Source organism: Alexandromys fortis, unplaced genomic scaffold (assembly GCF_014885135.2).
Source record: "Alexandromys fortis isolate MF-2015 unplaced genomic scaffold, M_Fortis_MF-2015_v1.1 scaffold_260, whole genome shotgun sequence".
Classification (NCBI taxonomy): domain Eukaryota; kingdom Metazoa; phylum Chordata; class Mammalia; order Rodentia; family Cricetidae; genus Alexandromys; species Alexandromys fortis.
This window is the reverse complement of record NW_026068136.1, coordinates 496,975-517,647: the sequence shown is the minus strand read 5'-3', so window position 1 is coordinate 517,647 and position 20,673 is coordinate 496,975. Positions and strand designations below refer to the sequence as shown.

At 44.1% G+C, this 20,673-nt stretch overlaps 1 protein-coding gene across 3 annotated transcripts in view; it reads right to left on the bottom strand.

The window, feature by feature from the left end:
- Dennd5b (DENN domain containing 5B) overlaps positions 1 to 13,994 on the bottom strand; it is a 114,621-nt gene extending 100,627 nt beyond the window's left edge. The window contains exon 1 of one of the 3 annotated variants that reach the window (XR_007589316.1): positions 13,129 to 13,994. Coding sequence is in view for 2 of the 3 variants with exons in the window: in XM_050126479.1 (XP_049982436.1) it covers positions 13,129 to 13,255 (127 nt within the window). In the remaining variant the exon portion in view is untranslated. The remainder of the gene's footprint in view (positions 1 to 13,128) is intronic. The other 2 variants (XM_050126479.1, XM_050126480.1) reach the window with 2 other exon arrangements.
- Positions 13,995 to 20,673: the final 6,679 nt, after the last annotated feature.

Below are 20,673 nucleotides of genomic sequence, written 5' to 3'. Positions count from 1 at the left end.
AGATTCATATAGAGATGTTTAAGTATTACACATATCTTAAAGCACAATAAACTATAGTGATTACCTTGGTCTTTGCTTCCTAGTCTCAAAAACTATGCTATTTACTTTGCTCCATGGCTTAGTTTGCCAAAAAGAAATTAGATATCCAAATTTTTCCTCGAGTGTCTACGTTTTATCGATTGTATCCGAAGCAGCATGGAAAGAAAACAGCCTACTGTAAATCCACAGCAGTCTCTGGAAGATGAGACCATGTAAGAACCTAATGGAAACAAGGCAGGGACTGTGGGAGCCCATGAATATTTCAGAAGAATAATGAAAAAGTATGCCAGATGGGTTCACTCGCAGCTGACTAGCAGCTGAATTTCTGACCAAAGCCAAACGCTTTCCTTACATAATTTATCAGCACCTTCCAGTCCTCCCCGCTACTGTCCTGTTCTCTTTCTCCTTTTTATTTTTAAATTCCAACACTACCACCACTCTCCTCTCAGGTAAGATCATCATAAACTATAAAAACAAACAAGCAGCAATGACAACAACAAAAATCCATGCCTAATTGCTTTTTAAAACCTGAGAATCCAGGTGTCTTCACAAAGGCTACAGCAGACAAAAGAAGAGCTAAGAAAGCCTAATTAGGTCAAGGGGGACGCAGGGATCATCCGGGAAGGGGAACGGAAGAGATTCTGCAGGTGAACTGGTTTGATGCTCAGGACGGAAGCCCACACTTCATTCATGCTAAGCACAAGTCCTACAGCATATACTTGAGAGTGCTAAGTTTTGGAGTAGCCTGGCAAGGTAAGAGCAAACTAATAAAAGAAAGCAACCACACCGACAAGTTTGCTTAAGCTTTTTTGTTTTTCTTTCCTTAAGAGAATGTCTTACGAGAGACAGAGACAGACAGAGAGACAGAGAAAATGCCTTACTCTATAGCCCAGGCTGGCCTTGAACTCAGAGCAATCCATCATCCTCAGAGTACTTAATTATGGGCATACACCACATCCAGATGACAAGTTTATTTATAATACAGATGTTAAAAGAAAGAACATCCTAAGAATTTTAAATTAAAAAAATGGAATAGTCCACATTCAGTAACTGGTTGATTTCCTAAAATCTACATGTTAACCTAACTTTAGAAACATTAAAAGCAGGGCTGGGGTCTACAGCAGGGGGCAGAGAAACTGCCTAGCATTGCACAAAGCCTCAGGTCCACTCGCATACAACTAAGGATCCTTGGCTGCATAGAGTTCAAGGCCACCCTGCGCTAAATGAGACTCACTTTTAACAAAGTTCAAAAGGTCTGTCCAGATGGATCCCTCTGTGATTCTGGAGGCAGGGAGGCCAGGCTGTGCTGTTGCCTTTGCTTCAGCCCCAGCTGCTACTGACTCCGTCCTGCCACAGGCTCCAGCAATATCTGACCTGGACAAGATCACTGTAGATGAACTGAAGCAAGTTGTTACCAGCACCAGCAGCAAGGCAGAGCTACCCTAGGGTACCTACCTCTCTAGCCTAGTCTCCGGACGGCCAGACCCTGCCCTACACAGACAGCCTCGTGAGATGTGGAGGAGACGACTGTCACTCACCAAAAGTTAATGACAGATTTTAGAAATAAGAACTGTCTTTCTGAAAAAGAAAAGCTCAAATCTAGGAAGATACATTTAAGATATGTCACAGTACACAAAAATACCCTTGGCAATATAAACAATAAACAGGAATGTGGTAACTACTTCTGAAGGAAATAAGTAAATGACTGCAGACAGATATGAGATTTGTTTTCCTGTTTGAGTGAGACAAAGTCCCTGCTATGTAGACCATGGTGACTCTGAAGTTACCGAGTAGCCCACATATGGTGGAAGAAAAAATTGACTTCAGAAAGTTATCTTTTGACCTCAACACTTGAACACAAGCACCCTGCACAACGGCACGCACACACTGTCACAACTTTAGGAACTTACTTTTGGGTGTCTACACAAGAGTTCCAAGAACACTTTAAATCCCAGCGAAGAACCTGAGGATACTTCAAGCAACTATGATATGAAAATATAGCTAGCGTTTTATGAGCAATTATATCCCAGTGAACTCCATACTAAGCACCATTTCTGTATTAGCAAACAAAAGCAAGTATTTAGTCAAATTCGTCCAGAGATAACTGGCAGACACTCTAGAGTAGTTCCAGATGACCTAGGCATTAGCAATGTCAAAGCAAGCATCTGACACCATTTGAACTGGTGTTTGTCTTTAATCCAAGCACCAGGGAAACAGGTAAATAAGTTTCTGTGCTGTCAAGCTTGGGAAGCAGAAGCAGGTGGATCTCTGTGAGTCTGAGGCCAGCCTGGTCTACAGAGTGAGTTCCAGGACAGGCTCCAAAGTAACACAGAGAAACCCTGTCTCGAAAAAACAAACAAAACCAGACCGATCTATTTCCAGTTTCAGGCCAGCCAGGACTACAGAGTGAGACTCTGTCTCAAAAAAATCAGACAAACAAAAAGGTTTTAATTAAAATAAAATATATATGCATGCAGGCAAAACCACATATACAAATAAAATAAAAAAAATCTTAAAAAATCAAATTCTACGTGTACCACTTACTTTCAGTGTGTATATATATGTGCATATATACATATATGTGTGTGTGTATATATATATATATGTGTATGTATATATATATATATATACACACACACATACAGTTAACCAATACTATCAAGACAAATGTGGAGAAAATGACTCTAATTCTCACTGATATAAAGGAACAAAAAATATCAAGAGGGAAAAACTTAAAGGTGTTTATTACTACTATCATCACCATCATAAAACCAAAACCGACTTCAACACGCACCACCTGAAACTACCTCCCTGCGTTCCTTCCTCATAGAAACCACCGTGTCTATATGGCCTAAACCCAAAACCTGTCATGAGGAGTTACTCTCAGAAAAAAATGCAAATATTACCTCTCTAAATAGAAGCTACCCACTCTGCGTTTGTTCATCTTCTCTTTCCCTTCCTGCCCCTCCCCCACCTCTCCAGTTTAGCAGTCTGGCCTCAAAGCCATTATGTAGCACAGCTTGTCCTGACCTCAGTCTCCGAGGGCTGAGACTAGTCAGGTCCAGCTCCCCCTCGTTTTTAATGTATTTTTTTCTTTTAGGAGTTTTGCTTCATTTACTCAAAATAAATAAGTAAACCAACAAATCCCAGAAGGCATTACTATACTAATGCAAACATACTCAGAACCAGGTGTGATGGGGCACATACTTAGTCCTAGGATTCTGAAGGCAGAGGCAGGCAAATCTCTATGGGTTTGAGACTAGTCTGGTCTACAGGAGTTCCAGGCTAACCAGGGCTCCAGAGTGAGACCCTGCCAAAAACAAACAAACAAACAAACAAAAAAAAAAAAAAAAAAAAAACTCTGCAGAGCTGGAGAGGTGGCTCAGAGGTTGTGAGCACTGGCTGCTCTTCCAAAGGATCCAGGTTGGAGTCCCAGCACACATATGACAGGTCACTCTCGTCTCTAACTCCAGTTCCAGGATCAGGCATGCAAGTGGTATGCAGACATACACGCAGGCAAAATACCCATACACATTAAATAGATAAAATTTAAAAAGTCTATTAATTTTCAGTAAACTGACAGATTTACTGAAAATGATAAACATCTACTTTTGTCTAAGTTTACTATGACAAATGAACCTTTTTAAATTCTCGATTATTTTTGAGTGTCTTTAAATTAAATTTCTAGGCTGGCATACAAAACTGTGAGGTTTGTCTTCTCATCTGAAACTCATATTGTGTTTTAGTAGGAAAGTCATTCACAGAAGGGATCAAAAATCAGAGCGTCCTAATATAGACAGCATGGTCTGAGAATTTTAAAGTCACCAAGGCAGACATTCTCTCCATTCTAGGGCTAGTGCCCAGCACGGATCACGAAATGTTTCTACAACCCTCTTGAGAGTCAGGAGGTCTGCTGCTATTGCTGGGTGATCCAGCCTTCATACACTGTCTAAGGCAACCCGTAAGGAAGGGACAGCCAAGTGTGAAGCTTCTCCTAACATCCACACACGGGGTTCTGCTGGACAACAATGGATCTCGACACTTCCTACAGACACACATCAAGAGTTTATCTTCTCACTGAATTGCCTCTTCTGCTCACTAAGCTTCTCTGTCTTCCCATTATCATCAGCGTTTTCCTTTCTCCTCTCCATTAAAGAAAAAAAAAACTAAAGAGTAGATTATTTTAGTGTTAAACTCCTGAGAGTCAGTTATTCTTCCTTTCCCCACTGTATTTAATACGCTGGTGTGGAGGAAATCTGAAGAGTAAACAGCTGAGAGAATTCCATTTCACTTCCCTCTTATTCTTTGAACCAACAACTATACATTGAGATCTTCACAAATGCCACGTGACAAATTAAACAGTAATAATTTGGACAGAATATTTTACTGATGCAACTAGAAATTATAATTAAATGAACTATGCCAATTTTAAAGACAAAAAACATGTTTTTTCTCATTTATCATTCCTAGATTTTTATATAGATACATAAATCAAAATATTTATCTCACATGAAAATAGAAGTAAGGGCCAGGTGTGGTGGTACATGCCTTTAACTCCGACACTCGAGAACAGGTCTGTCTGGTCTATGTAGCAAGTTCCAGGATAGCCAGGACTACATAGAGTGACCGTATCTCAAAAATAAAAACAAAACAAAACACCGCTCCCCACCCCCCAAAAAAGAAAGAGTTGAGGGACAAAGGGACAGGACACAAAAGGGGGAGAAGGTAGAGGGATATTGGCAGGACCATGCTGGACAATAAATACAGTTATAAAAATAATTTTTAAAAAAATCTTACTAAGGTTTCCTGATTGACGCTCAGCTCATTTAACAACAATAAAGCGGTCACTCTGGCTTCTAGCTAAAAACCGGAAATGAGGAGTTCTATTTTTATTTTACATTCTGTCTCTGAGGAATAACAGGTGGCAGCTATTTTCCTTAAAGCATTCTTATACCCACTCCAAGTTTAAACTTGAGTGTGTTATTACTGTTACAGGTGAAAATCCACAATTCTTCAAAAATAAAAAAGCACTTACTGCCCACTGTTATTTCAAATCAATTATTATTTATCCTTACTCATGGTGTAATAGTAAAGAGCCGTGGGAGCCAAAGCCTAGCAGCCTCACTGTAAACCTTCAGATGGTATTTAAGACATTTTTCAGAAAACCCTATTAAAACTGTGGAAACATACTGGGTATGTAATCCCAGCACTTGAGAGGCAGGAAGATCCAGACAAAAGAGCAAGCAAATAATTGAGACAAACATTCAGTTTTTAAATAAATCTGAGACAGGATGCAAAACAACAAAACACAGAGAATCCTCAAACTCTTACTGCATTTTAATTTTTATATTATATTTATTGACTTGGGAAAGGGGCACCTGTGGAGGTCAGAGGACAATGTTCAGGACTTGGTTCAATTCTCATATGGGTCTTGGGATTGAACTCAGGTCATTAGGCCTGGAAGCAAGGGCTTTGCCTATTGAGTTGAAACTCTTTTATTACTATTATTTTGCTGTGTGTCTCTGACATGTACCTGTGGAGGTCAGAGGACAACTCTGTGGAGTTGGTTCTCATCTTTCCTCTTTATGTGGGTCCAGGGGATGGGGGTCAGGTTATCAGGCATCAGTCCCAAACTCACGCTTGTCACTAATTTTCCCTTTTCCCCCAAAAGCAACTTATTACTAACGAGTAAGAACTGATATTCTAGTACTAACAAGCTCATCTCTTTTTATTTTTATTTTCAATAACCGATAAAGACAACTTGATTGTTACAGAAAGCAGCGATCTTCTTTGATCATGATCAGTTGCTAGCCATGCACGATCCCCTTTCAATCCATGCTAAAGTCCCATGCCTACAGGGATATCTAGGGGAATAAGCTCTGTAGAGTTTCTTCGGAGCGCTGTGTCCCTGAAAGCTCTAACTTCTAGCTTCTCACTAAATAAGTAATTTTATTTTATGAAACTTTCCAAGAATATTTTATTCAATGAAGGGAGTGGGTATATTAAGTCATTCACAAACAAAATGTTACTATTAGAAATATGATAATTTGGACATTAAGGAAGAAACCTTTTTTAAAAAAAATAAAACCCATCCACATGTAAATCTAAGTTGTTTTTTTCAATTCTAAAAACAGCTTTTTAAGGAAGCCTAAGCTTTCTGTTGTGCAAGGAAACCTGAGCAGACTGAAGAGAAGCTCAAAGGCCCATAATCTCATCACAAAGCAGCAGGGTCAAAAGCCAAAGGTCAGGAAACAGGGGAGTGGCGTGCAAAGTAGTTCCCACACTTGACACTAGACTATCTCATTATTTTAGGGGCATTAAAGGCTATTCAGTTGGATTTACAAAAACAATACAATCATTTATATTTTAGGTCTCAAGGCAGCTTTAATATTAAGACTTTATTATTAAGAGGAAGGAAATTAAAATTACTTTTCACCTGTACACTAGTGTTCCTCAAATCAGGAAAAAGCTGTCATCTGATCTTTTCTAACGCGTTCCATAAGGCACAAAAATACTTAATGTGCATGTGCACATCAACAGACGTCATTTCAAAGCCTCCATTCCCTAATGATTTGTTGAAATATGAGCGGCAGGGCTGCGTCCCCGGCACCCGGCCGCCCGCATGGCTAGCTTATGCCCCGAAATAATTACACGGAAACTGTATTCTTTCAAACACTGCCTGGCCCGGCTAGGTCCATCTTCTTATTGGCTAGCTCTTACATATTGTTCTAACCCATTTCTAATATTCTGTGTAGCCCATAAGCTGGCTTACCAGGGAGGATCTTAACCTGCGTCTGTCTGGAGCGGGAGAATCATGGACCCCTTCACTAAGCTTCTTTCTCCCAGAATTCTCTTCTGTCTACTCCGCCTACCTAATTTTCTGTCCTATGAGGGCCGAGGCAGTTTCTTTATTAATAAGAAATCACTCCCACATCAATGATTCAACAAGGTGTGTCTAGTTAATGGCTATATGTCCACTCAGAAAATGTCGTATTTTTACGCCTGTTTGAATGAGATTTAATTTCACGAGCAAACAATTTTGTTAAACTTTCGGTAAACAGGATGAGCAGCTGTAGAAGAGACCTGCATAGCCTTTGACCCAGTCTGTATCACATCTTTTGTCTCTGGGGTCACAGAGCTCTACTACGTAAATGTTACGTCATAACACTATCAGAAGTCACATAACAGGATGTGGGGAGGATCACAGAAACTGGGTAAACACTAAAAGGATTATGGATGGGAGACAACTAAAAATTAATCAAAATTAAATGCGTAAGGAATCCAAGTGTTATTGGCTCTATTGTACAATTTCATTGTAGCCTTGGTTCTGAACACAAGAATTACATTTTTGCAATGCACAAGATGTCTCGCTGCCAAACACCAATGAACATTGTCTCAAACAGCTTCGCTCATAGTCAAGACTAGTGTATACATGAATTAAGATGGCTTTACTGTACATGAAGTTGTCTGCTCTTGTAGAAACATCATGGATCTGGCTCTAGTGGTGCAGACTGGTAATTCATCTGCTTGGGAGGCTGGGGCAGGAGGACCACAAATTCAAGGCCTAGCTGGGTTACCAAGTGAGTTCTAGCCCATTCCCATGCTAGTCTATAATATGGCCTTTACCATAGGATCGCCTGGATCTTGGACTCTCATCTTCCAAAACTGTGAGCTAAATAAACTTCCTACCTTACCAACATACCCAGCCCAAGGTATTTTTGTTACAGCAACAGAAAACCAATTAATACACTGCTTCCTGATCTCCAAATGTAGCTCTGATTGAAACAAGGATACTGCCTTAACGCGCCCACCTCCCACCCGCTGTCAATACTATTTCCCATCTGTACCTGCTGGGCTACCCCCACCCCGTTCTCTCCCCAGGACTCAATCAAGTCTCCTCCTCTATTCCATTTACTCAACACATAAGTGGTTTCATGGTTTTAAATTTATATCTGGGCTTTCCCCTGAGAGAGATCTTATTTATTTAGTAACTCCATTAAAGTCTAGCAGGCACGGCCACCTTAACATGTCCAAGATGAAACTGAACTGCCTTCAGTCTGACTCTCCATTAATCTTCTTTCCATAGAGAACTCAAAACTGGTCAGGACAAAATCCTTTCAGTTACAACTGATCATGTTCCTCGTCTATGACTACTAAATTAATAGAACTCAATCATAGTGAGTGGTTGTGGCATATAGCTACAAGCTCAAGAGGCAGGACTGCCACAAGTTCAAGTTCATCCACGGCTAGATAGCAAAACTGCCTCAAAAGAACAAAGTCAGACACAATCATCCAATTCGTTAATAACTCCTGACGGTACACATGCACATATACACGCACGCATGCACGCTCATGTGTGCACACCACACACTCCGGATGGTACACATGCACATATACACAAACGCATGCACGCTCATGTGTGCACACCACACACTCCGGATGGTACACATGCACATATACACAAACGCATGCACGCTCATGTGTGCACACCACACACACACACACACACACTATCCGACTCATTAGCACCAATTCCCCAGAGGACTTTCACATCAAATAATGAAACAGTACAATGAGCTTCTTGCTTCCACTGTTTCCCTCACATCTGTAACCTGGCAGCCACAGAGATCTTTTTATTTTTAGAAAATTTTGTTTACTGGGGCTGAAGAGATGACCTCTTCCAAAGGTCCCAGGTTCAACTCCCAGCATCCACATGGCAGCTCACAACCATCTATAAGCTCAGTTCCAGGGGATCCAAGGCCATCTTAGGTTTCCTTGGGTACCAGGCACACATGCAGGCAAAACAGGGATGCATATAAAATGATAACTTTATTTCAAACAATTTTAAGTCTATTACATGTATTTATGTGTGTCCTCTCCTACTAGGGGAGTCTGTCTCAGGGACAGAACTCTGATTGTCCGCCTTGTGTCAAATACATTTAGCTGAGCTGTCTCACTGGCAGACAGTGATCCTCTCAGAAGGTATGTCAGATGATACAATCATTCTGTTAAAAATCTTTCAGCATCTTCCCAACTCAAAGCAAAAAGCAATGTCTTTGAAGCCCTGCCATATTTCTTTTAACCTGTCTCTGTGATCCTGCCCACTCTATTCACACTGGCATCCTAGCTATTACCTGTTGTAGAGTATTACTTTAACTATGTAAAGGTGTGTTACACTTGTTTATGCTGTGGAATATTACTTTAACTATGTAAAAGTGTGTTACACTTGTTTATGCTGTGGAATATTTAACTATGTAAAGGTGTGATACACTTGTTTATGCATTTATTTAATCGTGAAAAAATGTGCTGCTATTTCACCTTGTCTGCCTAAGGCACTTGACTGGTCTAATAAAAAAAAAAAAAAAAGGCTGAGCAGGTGGGCAATAGCTAGGCAGGAGAGGGAAAAGCAGGCTGACAGGCAGAGAGAATTAGAATAAGTAAAAGGAGAATGTAAGACCAGAGAGAGGAGAGGAGAGAGAAAAAGAGGGAAAAGCCCAAGGTCAGAAAACAGGCATCTGCCAGCCAGATGGACACTGAAGGGAGCAGGAAAAAAAGAAAGGTAAATTGCCCTGAGGAAAAAGGTAGATTAAGAGAAACGGGTTATTTAAGTTAAAAGAGCAAGCCAGAAACAAGCCTAAGCTAAACCGAGCATTCATAACTAGTAAGTCTCAACGTTACGATTTGGGAGCTGGCTGGCGGCTCAAAGGAAAAATCCTGCTATAGTTACCCACATAAACCAGTCAATGTTCCACTTCAGGGTATCTTGCCGTTTGTTCTGCCTATAATGCTCTTTCCCTAGACCAGGCGTTCTCAACTTCCCTAATGCTGCGACCCCTTAACACAGTTCCTCGTGTTGTGGTGACCGTCAACCACAAAATTCTTTTCACTGCTACTCCAAAACTAATTTTGCTACTATTATGAATCATAATGTAAATATCTGATACGCAGATGGTCTTAGGTGACCCCTGTGAAAGGGTCCTTTGACACCTGGGGGTTGGGATTCACGTGTTGAGTCCACTGCCCCAGAGTCCGCCTCCTTCCGGCTGTGCTCCCGCCACTTTCTCCGGGAGGTCTTCTCTAACTGTCTTATTTAAAGCCAAAGGCACGTGCCCGTGCATTTCCCACCAACATAAAATAACCACAATTCTGATCCCATTTTCCTGTTCCATTTTTTCTCGTATTTCTTTATTAATTTGGACACAGAAATTGGACCTGTTGTGGAAAGCCTACAATCGCAGCTATTGGGGAGGCTGAGGCAGGAGGATCCCAAGTTCAAGGCCTTTCTGGGATACAATGCAGGTTTCAGGCCAGTGTGGGTAACTTAATGTAAAAACTGTTTTAAAGAGGTGGGGAAGTAATTCAGTGCCTGGTGAATGAGGCTCTATTTTCAATCTCCAGTATTGAAGGGGGGAAAGGTAAGAAAAAAAGGATATGTCTTCACTGTTTGTTTATACTAGGATGTAACTGCGATATGGAAGGGACTTTATTCTCTCTGCAGATGTTCCCTGAGCTTCTTGACAATCTACACCAACCTTTTAAAAATACAATATTATCTGAGCTCTCCAAATATTGTGAACAGAAAAGTCAATTACACTGCAAAAAAGAAAACACAATTTGTATCCCAAAGAATATATAAGAGAGGCCAATGAGGTGTTCGACAGGCAAAGGCACCTCTGCCAAATCTGATGACCTGAGTTCAATTCCTGGGTCCGACACAGCGGAAGGAGAGAACCGAGTCTCAAAGTGTCCTCTGATCTCACGCCACAGAAAACAAGCACGCACCCATACATATATAAGATAAATAAAGATATAATTTTTTTAAAATGCACATCAGAAGGGGCTGGAGAAATGGCTCAGAGTTAAGAGCACTTGCTGCTCTTCCAGAGGACCTGAGTTCAGTTCCCAGAACTAAATAAACATCAGGTGCCTCACAACCCCCTGTAACTATAGCTCCAGGTGATCTAATGTGCTCTTCTGGCCTCTGCTGGCACTTGCACTTTTGCACAGGTACAGATAAGTGTGCACATACACATATGTATATCTATCTATCTATCTTTTTTAAAAAAAACACATTAAAGGGTTAACGCATTAAAGGGTTTGCAAGATGGCTCAGAAGGCAAGAGCATTTGCCGCACAAGCCTAGAGACCTGACTTTAATTGCTGGAACCCACATAAACATGGAACGAAAGAATTTGGTTCCATAAAGTTGTCCTCTGTCCTACACATGCATGTTGTAACACATGCGCCACGACCCCCCCAACACACACACACACAACACAGGGCATACACACAAAGTAATAAACGAAAATGCACAAAATCTGTGTGTGTGTGTGTGTGTGTGTGCCTCGCATTTTGTCATTTCTACAGAGTTTGCAGCTGTCTCTTCCTCGGGCACTGCTTCTTCTCCAGTCCTGTTTCTTCAACCTCCCCTGCCCTTTGTTGTTTCTGAAAAGGGTCTCTCCCTCTGTAGTTCCAGCTGGCCTCAAACTCACACCCATCCCCTTGCCTCAGCCTGGTAAGTACTGAGACTACAAGCATGCGAAACCATATTCAGCTGTGACAAAAAGTGACGAAGAGAGAAAATTTAAATTACATTAAAATAAAATGTTTTACGCCATCTGCATCACACTTGGAGAGTCCCAGGACACACTTTTTTTAAAAGGCCTTGTTTTGGCGTTAGCAGACAAAGAGAGGACAAACACAGGCTTTTTTCTTTCATCGGTAACCTGGCATAGAAGGCCTCCAAGAAATCCCAGTTGTTTAGAGAAGGGATCTTAGAGAATTTTACTAACCCAAGAGAAATCTTTCTCCAAAATAACTCTGCAGACACTTCCCCTCAACTTCATATCCCTTAGCAATGCCATTCATAACATGTACACGAAATCTTAGCTGAAGAAATAGTATGTTACATAATTACACACACGGGGGAAACCTGGTACTCTATTATCCTCTTTTCAGTAAATAAATAAAACTACACTTAGTTTTTGCTGAAAACATTTTCTCTGAAGGTGACTTAATAAAAAAGATTCTCAGCTAAGACGTGGGACTGTATTTTTAAAGACTGAACAGTTTTATTTACTACCACTTATTACTTTGTACATTCTTCCCAAGCCTCTCCTCAATGGAGAGAGAAAAATCTATACTGGTGCACTCAATGAGAGCCGCTATGTTCCAAAGCCGCTGTTCTGAAAGGCTATGACCTAAGTGTTTAGCACTGACACAGATAAAGTTCAGGTGGTAGGTGTCACGTGTCTCACCCTTAAAAAAAAAATCACGATTCAGATCCCACGGAGGAAAGGAGAGTGAAAAATAAAAATGCAATCTGTTATTTCTCCCGTTCTGCTCCCCACACTGCGCATCCCCCCCCCCCCCCCCCCCCCCCCCCCCCCCCCCCCCCCCCCACGCCTCCATCATCATTCAACGGCCCGGGTTCCCGGTGCCGGTTCCCCGGCTCAGTCCCGCACTGCGTCATCGAACCAGTCAAATGGGGGCCCACGCTCCTACAGGGACACCTCGGTGATGACTCACGGTGCGCCCCTCTCGAGAAGGATCGCCCCACTACGTCAACTCAGGAACGGGGCGCGGGGGGAGGGGGGAAAATCAACAAAGCACCGGGCCGCATCCCGCTCCAGCGTCCAAAGGTCCTCGCCTGCGCGCGGCACCGGCGCTGCCAAATCCACCGGATTCCAAAGGGTGACTCGGCCGTCATCGCAGAACCGGGGGGAGGGGTGGCGCCGGCCGAGAGCGGCCGGTCGGGGCCGTGGCCGCTGGGCCTCCCGCCCGAGCGGACCTCGCCGTCGCCCCGGGGTTCCGACACAATTCAGCCTCCAGGGCCAAACTTGGCGAACCGCGGCACAGCCCGGTCACGCGCGCCGCGAGCAGCGGAGGGGTCCGGCCTCTGGCGGCCCGCGCCGGGTACGCCGATCCCAGCGCCCGCGGGCTCAGCCAGAGCGCGGAATTAACAACAATGTCATAACATCGCCCACGAGTGCCCGTCCAGCCCGAGTGCGGCTACGGCAGCCGCCGACTTTTTGTCTGTGGAGCCCGCACCTCGCCTCCCTTGCGCCTCCGCAGCCAGCCCGGCCTTACCCGCCAGCTCGTCAGGCTCCAGTCCGCTGTCCGCATCGATCCCGCACAGCACAAAGTAGTGCGCGAAGCGACAGGCGGCCGGGGAGGACCCCGAGCCCGGGCCCGGCGCCGCGCCGCTACCGCTCATCCCGCCGCCGCCTCTGCGGTCGTCGCCGCGGCTCGCGGAGGTGAACCGATGGGGAGCCGGGTTCGGCAGCGTCGCAGGCTTCGCTCGCCGAGGAGGCCACCGCTGCCGCTCGGACCCTGAGGCGACCCCGGCGCGCCCAGGGCCGCGCAGTCGCCGGTACCGGGGGAAGCGGCCTCGGGCTCGCGCGCAGGCAGGCGGGCGGGCGGGCGGGATTGCGCCGCGGCGGGGGAGGGGCGCGCAGGGGGAGTGTCAGCTCGGGAGGCCCGCGCCGCCGCGGCTGCGCCCGCCGGAGCACGGCGTCTGGCGCCCGCGGGTCAAGCGGAGCCGAGCTGCGCGGTAGGGCGCGCGCGCCGAGCTCGGAAGCGCGCGGTCCCGGGCGGGCGGGCGCGCACCTGCGAGTTCGGAGGGCTCGCAGGCGCGTCCGTCCCCGTCCGGGTGCGAGCCTGCCCGCCCGCCTGACCGCCTGCCGTGCAGCCTCCCGTCGCGGCCGAGCGGAATCCTGTCTTCCCCCAGGGGATGTCGCCCAACCCAACCTCAACAATAACAGGGCTTTGGAGAAGGGAGGCTGCACGCTGAGGTCATTTCCCACAACGTCTGAACCATTCTCTTAAATCTGCAGGCAGATGCCTAAAACATTTTAAGATCTTAGTCCCTGGCAGGGCGTGGTGACTCACGAATTGTAATCTCAGCATTCTTGAGGCTGAGGCAGGAGGGATCCGGTGTGGGTAACTGGGAGACCAGACAGACAGACAGACAGACAGACAGACACACACACACACACACACACACACGGGGGAGGGGGGCTCAGGAAGAGTAAATTAACAACCTGGGTAATTGACCCTTAGCTACCCTTCAGTAAGTTCTTGTAATGACTTCTCTTACCTTCTTAGCTGGCTTGTACTTGGGATGGGGGGGTAGTTTTGCTGCTTGGTTTATTACCTTTCCAGTATCTACAGAATCATGTTCTCACTTTGCCTGCCATTTGCGAATGAAAGAATGATGTTAATCTAGGTAGTAGGAGGTTGGTGCTACTGGGAAATTAGCAAAGTTTGATATCTGCAATGTTTGCACTTATTGCTTCTGTTAAAACAGGATATGCACAAAAATATTTTACTGTGTGCTCCTAATTTTGTTGGTGCTTTTTGTAGAATGTTTGTTAGAATCTAAGCTAGTCCAACAAATACAACAGAAAATTAATTTATTTTTTTGTGCTAGGCAAGAAACGAACCATTGTTCATTTGAGCAGTAACTGGTTATGAGATTGTAAGCATTAATGACTTAATTTTTATTAGCATATATTATATATAACACCAAATTTAATTATGACATTTCCATACATGTACTTTGTTTTGTTTTGCTTTTCAAGACGGAGTTTCTCTGTTTAACAGCCCTGACTGTCCTGGAACTTTTTTGTAGTCCAGGCAGGTCTCGAACTCATAGAGGTCTGTCCTCCTTTAATCCCAGAGAGTGCTGGGATTAATGGTGTATGCTGCCACGGACTGGCTTCATGAACATATTTTGAGCATACCCTTATTACCCCCTTTGTCCCCCCTCCCATTCCCTCTCATCTTCTGCTTTCACGTCTTTAACTTTTTTGGTGAGCCAATGAGTTCCTTTTTGTAGTGATATTTTATTTGTATTTTGATAAACAAAGCTTGCCTGAAGATCAGAGTGCAAAGCTGAGCCACTAGGGGCCATGGAGTGATAACACACACCTTTATTCCCAGAAAGACAGAGGTAATTGGATTTCTGTGAGTTCAAGGCTATCCTGGTCTATGCAAGATCGATCCAGAAACAGATCCAGGTGGTAGTGGCTCACACCTTTAATCCCAGCACTAGGGAGGTGGAGATGGGAGCAATATGGCTGGGCGGAGAGGAATATAAAGGAAAAGAGACAGGAACTCACTGGAGTGTGAAGTCTGAGGTATGGGGAGACAGAGCAGTGTAGGCAGTCTGAGGATCACCCCTTCAGTCTGAGCATTGGTAGAGGTAAAAGGTCTCTGGTGGCTGGTGCTCTGCTTCTCTGACCTTCAGATTTAACCCCTATATCTGCCTCTGGGTTTTTATTATTTGTGCTACACTTTTTGTTTAAAGATTTTTTTTTAAATGACAGTGTGTATGTGTGTGTGTGTGTGTGTGTGTGAGAGAGAGAGAGAGAGAGAGAGAGAGAGAGAGAGAGAGAGAGAGAGCGCATGTGTAGAGGTCAGGATTCAGTTTTCTCCTTTGATGATGTGTGTCCTAGGGCTCAAACTCAGGTGGCCAGGCTTGGTGGCAAGTGTCTCCTTACCTGCTGATCCACTTTCTGATCTGTGAGTTTCATTACAGTTGCATAAGGGGAATGGGCACTTTGTCAGTAACTGCACCACTAAAGAATTCTCTCTTAAAGCCAGATGTGGTTGGGCACACCTTTAATCCTAGCAGTCAGGAGGCAAAGGCAGGTGAGTTCCGGGACAGCCAGGGCCATGTTAGAATACTGCCTTCCTTTCTGTTGGGGCCCCTTAGTGCAATTGCTGCCTGAATGGGAAACCTTCAGTGGAGTCAGACATCTCAGCTTTAACCTCTAATTAGCACAGAAACATGCCAACCTGTCACAGTTCCAATTTCCACAAGGAAATCTGGAGTGACATTTTCCTATGCCAAGATTTTGACTTTTAGGAAAATCTTATCATAACAAAGGCTATTTGGAAAACCAGTAACTGTATTCCTCATTATTTCAGTTTTTTATATTTCTATTACATTTCTATTTCTTTTGTGAGCTCTGTGGTGTGTGTGTGTGTGTGTGTGTGTGGAGGCATGCTTGAGGAGGTCAGAGGACAGTTTGTCAGAGTCATTTCTCTCTGTCCACCATTGTAGGTCCGAGGGAATGAATGAAGTCGTCAGACTTGGCAGCAGGTGTCTTTACCTGATGAGCCATTTACCAGACCCATTACTGTAGTGGCATTTGAGTTGTATTTTAATAAATAAAGACTGCCTGAAGATCTGAGAGTAAAACAGTCCCACTGGTCAGCCTTACAGACCAGGTTATGGTAACACACACCTTTAATCCCAGTAGCCACCCTAGTTGCCATAGAAATCGGGTGGTGCATGCCTTTAATCCCAGTGGAGCAAACTCTTAATTCCAGCACTAGAGAGGATTATAAAACGGGAGGAAACAGCTCTCAGAAGCAGTCTCCTTCTGAGATTCCAGGAGGCAGGATCGCCATTTCAGACTGAAGAGCCAGTGGCTGGCTGTTTTGCTTTTTGAATCTTCAGGTTGAACCCCAATTTCTGACCCTGAACATTTATTAATCGTACATCACATTATGCTTTTAGAAAAGAGGTTAATTTATGCCAATAACAGCTGATTTAAATTTTTGTTTAAATTGTTTTCTACTTATATATTTCTATTCTCAAGTATCCTCAGCTGGAGAGATGTTAAAATGTTTGCCCTATATATAACTGACTTTATTAAAGAACTCACGCAACTCAGAAATATAAAAACAAACCATTGCTACGCTGGAGATTGAGCACAGGGTCTTCACAGTGCTAAATACAGGTGTATACGTGGAGGCCAATGGACAATTTTCAAAGTCAGTGCTCTCCTACTACGTGGGTTCTGGAGATTGGACTCGGGTCCTCAAGTTTGAAAGTGCCACTATTCACGGAGCTATTTTTGCCTGCCAAGCAATACAATTAAATTTGTGTTTCTGTTTATTCATTTGTATGAGTGTATTTCTGCTTGCCTGTATATATACCATGTATGTGCAGTACCTTGAAGAAGGCATCAGATTCTCTGGAACTGGAACTACAGAGAGTTGTGAGGTGCCTGGTGTGGATGCTAAGAGTCAAGCCAGGTCCTCTGCAAGAGCAACAAGTGCACACAATACAATTTTTCTTTTGCCATGGGATCTCTCTATGTAGTCCTAGCTGCCCTGGAACTTGCTATGCATACCATGCTGGCCTTGAACATAGAGATCTACCTGTTGGCAGGGGCTGCTTGCTCGTTTTCCTGGCCACCCAGACTTGAAATATTTACACAGAAACTGTATTAATTAAATCACTAAATTTCTTCTATTTATTCTCTCTGCCTGTCAGCCCTGCCTATCCTTTCTCCTGCCTCTTTATTGGCTGCTCAGGTCTTTATTAGGCCATCAGATGCTTTAAACAGGCAAAGAACTACATCTTTAAGTCATGAAACAAATGCTCTACAGTATAAACAAAAGTAAGAAATCTTAATGTTCTTCAACAGACTGGTCTTGTGATATTTTGGTGAAGAATGTGGCTGCCTTTTGCCATTGTCCAAAGAGTCTGCCTGGGGCTAAAATGAAGAGTTTTTGAATTATCTGTTGGCAGAGGAAATCTCAAAACAGCCTGGGATAGACTGTGGTGTGGTTATTAATGAAGATAAAAGGAGCAAGATGAGCAGGGTGAATTACAAAATGTAAAATTTAAGGAGAAAGGAAACACCAAAAAGTGGACCGGAACTAAATCCTGTGTTCAAGGAGACAGAATAAGAAAAGAAATAAAGGGAGTGGTGACCTCGAGACAAGATTTCACTCAGCTAAATTTCCAATTTGTGAATTAAAGAAAAGCTTAGAGCCAAGTACGGCAGTACACTCCTTTAATCTCAGCACTTGAAAGGCAGAGGCTGGCAGATCTCTGAGTTCAAGGCTAGCCTGCTCTAGAAATCCAGTTTCAGGACAGCCAACTTCAGCAGTGAAGGTAGAAAACAGAAAGCTGGTGAAGACAGAATTGAAGGAGGGGGCCGTGTTCCCATCCCAGTAAGCGGCAGAACCTGGCAGCTTTGGCCATGAGGTTCTGACTTTAGAGTTAAGGATGGAAGACTTTGCCTCCATGCCTAAGGAAAGCCGCTGAGGCCAGGCATGAGTCAGGGGTGTCCCTGAGTGGAGGAATGGAGAGGCCATTGCGTGAAGCTGTGAAGTTGAAGCCTGGAGTGCCGTGGAGAACCCAAGATGTTAGAGATGGGCTGGTTACACACCCTAACAGCAGCTCTCCCTGGCAGTTACACCCCACAACTCTGCCATCTCCAACATCTTAGGATCTTCAGGGCAATCCAGGCTTCAACTTCACAGCCCCATTCAATGGCCTCTTTGGGCCTCCATGCAGGGACATCTCTGACACATGCCTAGACCCAGAATCTTTCCTTAGCATGAAGGAGATTCTGTAGCCCCTTTCTTTTATCCTTGAACCATGTGACCAAAGCTGCCAAGTTCTGTCTGCTGCCTGTTAGGGCAACACGGCCCTCTTGTTCAAATACATTTTCACCAGCTTTCTATTTTCGGTAGTTCCTTTCACTGCTTAATCTCCGCTGTCCTGGAACTCAATCTATAGACCAGGCTGGCCTCAATTGCAGACATCTGCCTGCCTTTTCCTCTGGAAGTGCTAGGATTAAAGGTGTGAATCACCACATCCAGTTTAAGCTTATCTAATTCCTTTTTACAAATTGGAAGTTTAGCTGTGTGTGTGGGGTCTTGCTCTGAGGTCACTACTCCCATTTTTCCATTTAACACCAGGCTTTTCTTTAATCTGTTTATCTCCTTGAGCATAAGATGTAGCTGCCAAAGACCTGCTTGGGTCGGGGGTGGGGGAGTCAGGGGAGCAAGAGGAGACCATCCGAGGATCTGAGGGTGAATCAAGATGCTCCCATGCTCCCCACCATGATGGTAAATGCTGGCAGCATTTAGCTGAAAAAAAAAAAAAAAAGGCTACACCTTTTATACTCTATAGTTGCACAGAGTATTAAATGGCAGACAAGAGGCCTGCGAACTGTCGCGGCTTGAGGAAGCTAGCCTTGGCCTTGATGATAGGCACCAGTCCCGTGTTAAGGAAAGGGCCACCAGTTCCCCTTGCCAGGGATAAGGAGAAGGACTGCATTAACCAGCAGGGATGGAGACTCTTACCTAATGCCTAACCCTAGGAAAAGGTCTTCTTCTGGGTAGCAGATATACTACAGTTTTTTAGTCTTACTCTATGGGCCTGTTCCTCTCATAACGCTCCCAAAAGGGAAGGCCCTGATGTCTTTTCCCACTGTGCCATACCATTCTGATTTCTATTTATTCACTGAACTCTTGCCCTTAATGGCCTCAGGGTCTGGATCTGAATTACAGACATTTTATCTTTGGGATCAAGGATGAATCCTTGGGATCAAGGTCTAGTAAATCTCTAACTTTCCTGTTTGTTCTTGGTGTAATTTGGAGGGCACAATAGAATTCCTCGTTCCTCGGTGGTGAGGATATTTTTCCAAAAGAATTATTTTGTTTAGAGAGGCTAGCATTGTACACATATTTATCCTTTCCCAGATCCTGCACAAAGGGAAAGGCATTAATACTGAGAATCATTTAAAATGAGAGTAAAAAGGTGCTGGAGAAGTGTGGTCTGTGTGTCAAAGCACTGGAACTTTGTCAAGCAGCAGTGGTCAGCATGCGGTCCACACCACTCAGCCCCATTCCGCTCCCTGGTGTCAAGCAGCAGTGGTCAGCATGCAGTCCACACCACTTAGCCCCATTCCGCTCCCTGGTGTCCCTTTTCTCCTCAAACTGTACATTTTGTATGTTCCCCTTGCTCAGCTTGTTACTTTTCATTATAGATCTCCATAAGCATGGGCACCAATAACCAAGCTATACAGTAAAGACTAGGCTGTTTTGAAATCTCCTCTGCCGATCAGATTTCATCAAAAACTCTTCAATTTAGCCTCAGGCAGTTTTTTGGATAAGGGCAAAAAACAACCACATTCTTCACCAAAAGAATGATCTCTAGGCCACTTACTAATATGCTAAGTCTCCTGACCTGGGCACCCACAGTTGAAATCACCTACAACACCACTGTCTTCAATGCTTCCACTAATATGGGTCTTTAAGGCCCCTATTCAAGCGTTCAATTGCCTTTCTAATCCAAAGTTTCAAAGCCCACACAAAAGTGTGGTCAGACCTATCGCTGCAACACCCCCTCCCAGTATCCACTTCTGTCTTCATCCATGTTCTATTGCTGTGAAGAGACACCATGACCATGGTACCTCTTATAAAGGAAAATGTTTAATTAGGGCTGGTTTACAGTTCAGAGGTTTTGTCCACTATCATAATGACTGGGAAGTAAGCAGGCAGAGACTTTGTAATGAGCACAGGTTCAAGGCCAGCCTGATGTACGTCCAACAGTACTACATAGTGAGATCACGTCTCAAACAAACAAATCCAAAAGCAAACAAGCAAAAAGCTTCAAGGTTGTCCTCAACTACACAGCAGGTTCCAGGCCAGTATGGAATACATAAGACCCTGCCAGAGAAACAAAAGACAGTTTTTCTTCTCAATTTGTGCAGCCAAGCATTTCCAGGCTGTGAGAACTCTTTTCTCTTTCCTCATATCCACAGTTTACTCTTTCACTAAATTCATTCCTCAGCTTCCTCAGTGAAGAGCATATATATA